We start from the raw sequence: 7,546 nt of genomic DNA, 5'->3' as shown, positions 1-7,546 counted from the left end.
TTGCGTACAAATAAACTGTCATCCCTTTTACTTCTCTGGTAACGTAGATAAAGGAAGCTGACAGTTAAGCATATTCCATCATATGTACTATTTTGCAAACTTTGTATTTTGAACGCCTTTCTGTTCTTCTACTTAAACTCTAAGAATCTATATTGGGTCAGACAGGTGACTGCTCACATCTGGTGCGGCCGTCATTCTCTCTCCATGCCGGCATGATCAATAAAGAACAAATCATCTTACTTATTCAGGTCTGGACGATTTCTCATTGGAAGACTAAAACTCCACTGACACTGCTGGCGTGCCGTCTCCTCATCAGCGGTGTCAAGACTCACTTTTTGTTACACCACACGAGCCATGCACAGAAATTAATAAAGTTTATAGGGCAGCACAGTGGCTCAGTAGTTAGCACTGCAGCCTTGCAGCGTAGGAGTCCTGGGTTCAAATCCCACTAAGGACAACATCTGCAAGGAGTTTGTATGTTCTCTCCGTGTCTTTGCATGGGTTTCTTCCCACATTCCAAAGACATACTGATAGGGAATTTAGATTGTGAGCCCCATCGGGAACAGCAATGATAATGTATGTAAAGCGCTGCAGAATAAGATAGTGCTAGATAAAGATTATTATTATTAGCTTTATAATTTTGTCAGCAAACATGACAAGAGACAACCCCTTAAAGAAGATCAAATTTTAATTAAAACAATTCCAACATTCTGAACATAAAAAAGGCTTCTCCCCTATGTGACATCTCTGATGTTTATCAACAGTTTATTTCCAAGTAAAATATTTCCCATATTAAGAAAATGAAAAAAGCTTCTCCTTTGTGTGACTGTTCTGATGTCTAGCAAGATTCTCTTTCCGGTTAAAATATTTCCCACATTCTGAACTTGAAAAAGGCTTCTTCCCTGTGTGAGTTCTCAGGTGCTTAACCAAATCTGATTTCTGGTAAAAACATTTCCCACATTCTGAACATGAAAAGGGCTTCTCCCCTGTGTGAGTTCTCTGGTGGGTAACAAAATGTGATCTCTGTGCAAAACATTTCCCACATTCTGAACAGGAAAAAGGCTTCTCCCCTGTGTGAGTTCTCTGATGTTTAGCAAGATTCTCTTTCCGGTTAAAATATTTCCCACATTCTGAACATGAAAAGGGCTTCTCCCCTGTGTGAGTGCTCTGATGTTTAGCAAGATTCTCATTCCGGTTAAAATATCTCCCACATTCTGAACATGAAAAGGGCTTCTCCCCTGTGTGAGTTCTCTGGTGAGGAACAAGCTCTGATTTATGTTTAAAACATTTACCACATTCTGAACATGAAAAAGGCTTCTCCCCTGTGTGAGTTCTCAGGTGCTTAACCAAATCTGATTTCTGGTAAAAACATTTCCCACATTCTGAACATGAAAAAGGCTTCTCCCCTGTGTGAGTTCTCAGGTGCTTAACCAAATCTGATTTATGTTTAAAACATTTCCCACATTCTGAACATGAAAAAGGCTTCTCCCCTGTGTGAGTTCTCAGGTGCTTAACCAATTCTGATTTCTGGTAAAAACATTTCCCACATTCTGAACATGAAAAGGGCTTCTCCCCTGTGTGAGTTCTCTGGTGGGTAACAAAATGTGATCTCTGTGCAAAACATTTCCCACATTCTGAACAGGAAAAAGGCTTCTCCCCTGTGTGAGTTCTCTGGTGCTTAACCAATTCTGATTTATGTTTAAAACATTTCCCACATTCTGAACATGAAAAGGGCTTCTCCCCTGTGTGAGTTCTCTGGTGAGGAACAAGCTCTGATTTATGTTTAAAACATTTCCCACATTCTGAACATGAAAAAGGCTTCTCCCCAGTGTGAGTTCTCCGGTGTCTATTAAGAGCCGATTTCTGGTTAAAACATTTCCCACATTCTGAACAGGAAAAAGGCTTCTCCCCTGTGTGAGTTATCTGGTGTCTATCAAGAGACGATTTCATCTTAAAACATTTGCCACATTCTGAACATGAAAAAGGCTTCTCCCCTGTGTGAGTTCTCTGGTGGGTAACAAAATTTGATTTCCGTGAAAAACGTTTCCCACATTCTGAACAGGAAAAAGGCTTCTCCCCTGTGTGGGTTCTCTGGTGATTAACAAGATCTGATTTATACTTAAAACATTTCCCACATTCTGAACATGAACGTGACTTATTTGCTTTAGGAGCAGTTTGTTTTTTAATGCCTCTTTTGTGACTTTGATGTTCCTTTGTAGTCGGTAATGAATCAGAAGTTGGGACCTGTTTCATAGGATCAGAAGACAGATCTTTGCTGTGAATGGATGATGGTATATCTGGAGTCACCTGTCCCTCTGATCTCCTGGTACAGTCATCTGCTAAGATAAAAAAAATTATTATTTTTTTTTATAAAATATCCTTGAGTTTTATACTTTTGAACATTTCAACTTAAACTGTCCCTAAAAATGGCAAGCTATGTAAAAAACTTTAAAGGGAACCTGTCAGCAGTTTTGGCCAATATAAGATGCAGCCACTGCCTTTCAGGACTTATCTACAGCATTCTAAATGCTGTAGCTAAGCCCTTGATCTAACCTGAAAGATAAGAAAAATTACTTATTACACTCACCCATTGGGGCGGTCCGGGTCGGGTGCCTTTCATCTTCCTGCGATGCCGCCCTCCTGCTTGCGTTATGGCTCCCCGGCATCGCACTCCTGCACAATCGTACTTATCTGCCCTTTTGAGGACAGAGTAAAGTACTGCAGTGCGCAGACCCCAGGAGAGGTCAGAGAGGCCCAGCGACTGCGCAGTGAAGTCCTTTACTCTGCCCTCATCAGGGCTGATAAATATGCCTGCGCAGGAACGCGATGCCGGGGAGCCATGATGCAAGAAGGAGTGCGGCATCTCAAGAAGATGGGAGGCGCCGGACCTGAGACACCCATCGGGCCGGACAGAACCGCCTCCCGGGTGAGTGTAATAAAAGATATTTTTCTTATCTTTCAGGTTAGATCGGGGGCTTATCTACAGCATTACAGAATGCATTACAGAATGCTGTAGATAAGCCCTGACAGGCAGTGGCCGCAGCTTATATCGGCCAAAACAGCTGGCAAGTTTGCTTTAACCCCTTTATGAAGTAATAACTCTGGAGCTTCCATGGATCCTGGTGATTCTGACAGTGTTTTTTCGTGACATATTGTACTTCATGATAGTGGTAGAATTTATGTGATATGACTTGCGTTTGTGGAAAAAACACGGAAATTTGGCGGAAAGATTGAAAATTTCGCAATTTTCCGACTTTGAATTTTCATGCCCGTAAATCACAGATACGTCACACAAAATACTTAATAAGTAACATTTCCCACATCTTTACTTTACATCAGCACAATTTTGGAACCAAATTTTGTTTTGTTAGAAAGTTATAAGGGTTAAAAGTTGACCAGCGATTTCACATTTTTACACCATTTGTTTTTTAAGAGACCACATCACATTTGAAGTCACTTTGAGGCGTCTACATGATAGAAAATACCCAAAAGTGACACCATTTTAAAAACTGCACCCCTCAAGGTGCTCAAAACCACATTCAAGAAGTTTATTAACCCTTCAGGTGCTTCACAGGAATTTTTGGAATGTTAAAAAAAAAAAAAAAATTAAAAAAAAAATGTACTTTCTTTCACAAAACAATGTACTTAAGATCCAATTTTTTTTTTTTTCTATCAAGGGTACCAGAGAAATTGGACCCCAAATGTTGTTGCACAATTTTTTCTAAGTACGCTGATATCCCATATATGCAGGTACACCACTGTTTGGGCGCATGACGGCGCTCGAAAGGGAAAGGAGCGCTGTTTGACTTTTCAATGCAAAATTGGCTGGAATTGACATCGGACGCCATGTCTCCATTGGAGAGCCCCTGATGTGCCTAAACACTGGAAACTCCCCACAAGTGGCACCATTTTGGAAACTAGACCCCATAAGGAACTTATCTAGATGTATAGTTAGCACTTTGAACCCCCAAGTGCATCACAGAAGTTTATTATGTACAGCCATAAAAATAAAAAATCATTTTTTTTTTTTTTTTACAAAAATGATCTTTTCGCCCCCGATTTTTTATTTTCACAAGAGTAACAGGACAAATTGGACCCCAAAAAACGTTGCAGATACTCTATACACTACAGTTCAAAAGTTTAGGGTCACTTAGAAATTTCCTTATTTTTGAAAGAAAAGCACAGTTTTTTCCAATGAAGCTAACATTAAATGATTCAGAAATACACTCTATACATTGTTAATGTGGTAAATGACTATTGTAGCGGCAAACGTCTGGTTTGTAATGCAATATCTTCATAGGTGTATAGAGGTCCATTTACAACAACCATCACTCCAGTGTTCTTATGAGACTTTGTGTTTGCTAACTGTGTAAGAAGGCTAATGAATGGTTAGAATACCCTTGGAAACCCTTGTGCAAGTATGTTAGCACAGCTGAAAACAGTTTGGCTGATTAGAGAAGCTATAAACCTGACTTTCCTTTGAGCTAGTTGAGAATCTGGAGCATTACATTTCTTGGTTCCATTAAACTTTCAAAATGGCCAGAAAAATAGAACTTTCATGTGAAACTCGACAGTCTATTCTTGTTCTTAGAAATGAAGGCTATTCCATGCGAGAGATTGCCAAGAAACTGAAGATTTCCTACAACAATGTGTACTACTCCCTTCAGAGGAGAGCACAAACAGGCTCTAACCAGAGTAGAAAGAGAAGTGGGAGGCCCCGCTGCACAACTGAGCAACAAGACAAGTACATTAGAGTCTGTAGTTTGAGAAATCGACGCCTCACAGGTCCTCAACTGGCAGCTTCATTAAATAGTACACACAAACGCCAGTGTTAACGTCTACAGTGAAGAGGCGACTCCGGGATGCTGGCCTTCAGGGCAGAGTGGCAAAGAAAAAGCCATATCTGAGACTGGCTAATAAAAGGAAATGATTAATATGGGCAAAAGAACAGACATTGGACAGAGGAAGATTGGAAAAAAGTGTTATGGACAGACGAATCCAAGTTTGAGGTGTTTGGATCACACAGAAGAACATTTGTGAGATGCAGAACAACTGAAAAGATGCAGGAAGAGTGCCTGATGCCATCTGTCAAGCATGGTGGAGGTAATGTGATGGTCTGGGGTTGCTTTGGTGCTGGTGAAGTGGAAGATTTGTACAAGGTAAAAGGGATTTTGAATAAGGAAGGCTATCACACCATTTTGCAACGCCATGCCATACCCTGTGGACAGCGCTTGATTGGAGCCAATTTCATCCTACAACAGGGCAATAACCCAAAGCAGACCTCCAAATTATGCAGGAACTATTTAGGGAAGAAGCCGGCAGCTGGTATTCTATCTGTAATGGAGTGGCCAGCGCAGTCACCAGATCTCAACCCCATTGAGCTGTAATGGCAGCAGCTTGACAGTATGATGAGCAAAAAGTGCCACCAAGCCAAACCAACTTGTGGGAGGGGTTTCTGGAAGCATGGGGTGAAATGTCTCCAGATTACCGCAGCAAATTACTTGCTAGAATGCCAAAGGTCTGCAATGCTGGAACTGCTGCAAAGGAGCATTCTGTGCCGAAAGCAAAGTCTGAAGGAGAAAATTATTATTTCAAATAATCTTTTTTCCGAACCTTGTCAATGGCTGGACGAGATTTTAAATGCATTTGGCAACTCATTTGATTAATAAAAGTATGAGTTTTCATGGAAAACACAAAATTGTCTGGGTGACCCCAAACTTATGAACGATAGTGAATGTGGGGGTAAATCACTGTTTGGGCGCACAGCAGAGCTCGGAAGGGAAGAAGCGCCATTTGACTTTTCAATGCAAAATTGTCTGGAATTGAGATTGGATGCCATTTCACGTTTGGAGAGCCCCTGATGTGGAAACACTCCAATTCTAACGCCAACCCTAACCCCAACATACCCCTAACCCCAGTCCTAACTATAACCCTAGCCATAAAACTAACCCTAATCCAAACCCTAACTTTAGCCCCAACCCTAATCGGAAAATGGAAATAAATACTTTATTTTATTATTTTGCCCTAACTAAGGGGGTGATAGCGGGGGGTTTGATTTACTATTTATAGCGGATTTTTATGTTTGGCAGCTGTCATACGCTAAAACACGCTTTTTATTGCAAAAGATAGCTTTTGCATCACTACATTTTGGCCCACAAAGTCAAGTGAGGTCTTGTTTTTTGTGGGACAAGTTGACGTTTTTATTGGTACCACATTCGGGCACGTGACATTTTTTTGATCGATCGCTTTTTGTCACGATTTTTGGGAGGCAGAATGAACAAAAACCAGCAATTCATGAATTTCTTTGGGGGGGTGCGTTTACACCATTCCGTGTGCGGTAAAATTGATAAAGCGGTTTTATTCTTCGGGTCAGTACGGTTACAGCGATACCTCATTTACGTCTTTTTTTTATGTTTTGGCGCTTTTATATAATAAAAACAATTATATAAAAAATAATTATTTTTGCATCGCTTTATTCTGTGAGCTATAACTTTATTTTTTCACTGATGACGCTGTGTGGCGGCTCATTTTTTTGCGGGACAAGATGACGTTTTCAGCAGTGCCATGGATATTTATATGCGTCTTTTTGATTGCGCATTATTGCACTTTTTGTTCGGCAGTATGATGATAAAGCATTATTTTTTGCTGTTTTTTATTTTTTAAGGGGTTCACTAAGGGGGTTAACTAGTAGGACAGTTTCATAGGGCGGGTCGTTACGGACGCGGCGATACTAAATATGTGTACTTTTGTTTTTTTTTTTATTTCCAAAAAAATGAATTAGGGAATATTTTTTTTTATTAAGCGATTTTTTTTTTTTTTACACTTTATTACTTTGTCTCAGGGGGGACATCACTGTCTTGTGTCAGATCGCTGATCTGACACGTCACACAGTGCTGACAGATCAGCGATCTGACAGACACTACACAAGGCTTCCTCATACCTGCGCTCTGCAGGCACTGAGGAAGCCGCCTCCCTGCAGGCCCCTGCGGCCATATTGGATCCGGGGTCTGCAGGGATGGAGCCCTCCCAGCAGCACTGCACAACGCGCTGCTGTGGCGGTCTCAGGGAAGCACGGAGGGAGCCCCCTCCCTGCCGATGCTTCCCTAAACCTCCGGTACACTGCGATCATGTTTGATCGCAGTGTGCCGGGGGTTAATGTGCCGGAGGTGGTCCGTGAACGCAAACACGGTGTCGGGTGTCAGCTGTGATAATCAGCTGACACCCGGCCGCGATCAGCGGCGCTCCCCCCGGGGGCGCCGCTGATCTCGATGACGTACTATCCTGTCCCCAGCCATAGGGGCCCGGGTACCGTGGACGGGATAGTACGTCCGATGTCATAAAGGGGTTAAATAACATCTTTATTTAGTTTACAAAAACGCATACAAATCTGCAGGAAAATCTGCATCAAAAACGCATGGATTTTTACCTGCGTTTTCTGCCAAGAGGTGCAGATTCTGTGCAGAAAATTCTGCAGGCAAATCTGCAATGTGTGCACATACCCTAAAACGACTGTCTTACCCGTGACAATCCCTTACACATTCTCTAC

General features: G+C 41.7%; 1 protein-coding gene across 1 annotated transcript in view; it reads right to left on the bottom strand.

Annotated features, from left to right (window-relative positions):
• Positions 1 to 670: 670 nt before the first annotated feature.
• The window catches only part of LOC141051431 (uncharacterized), a 244,984-nt gene continuing 238,108 nt past the window's right edge, over positions 671 to 7,546 (bottom strand). Inside the window, 1 exon segment of the mRNA XM_073548362.1 lies at positions 671 to 2,339. Coding sequence (XP_073404463.1) covers positions 688 to 2,339 — 1,652 coding nt within the window. The 3' untranslated portion in view covers positions 671 to 687.

This window comes from Dendrobates tinctorius, unplaced genomic scaffold, assembly GCF_039654945.1.
Source record: "Dendrobates tinctorius isolate UK_male_01 unplaced genomic scaffold, ASM3965494v1 ptg000157l, whole genome shotgun sequence".
NCBI classification, from domain to species: domain Eukaryota; kingdom Metazoa; phylum Chordata; class Amphibia; order Anura; family Dendrobatidae; genus Dendrobates; species Dendrobates tinctorius.
This window is presented reverse-complemented; position numbering and strand designations above follow the sequence as displayed.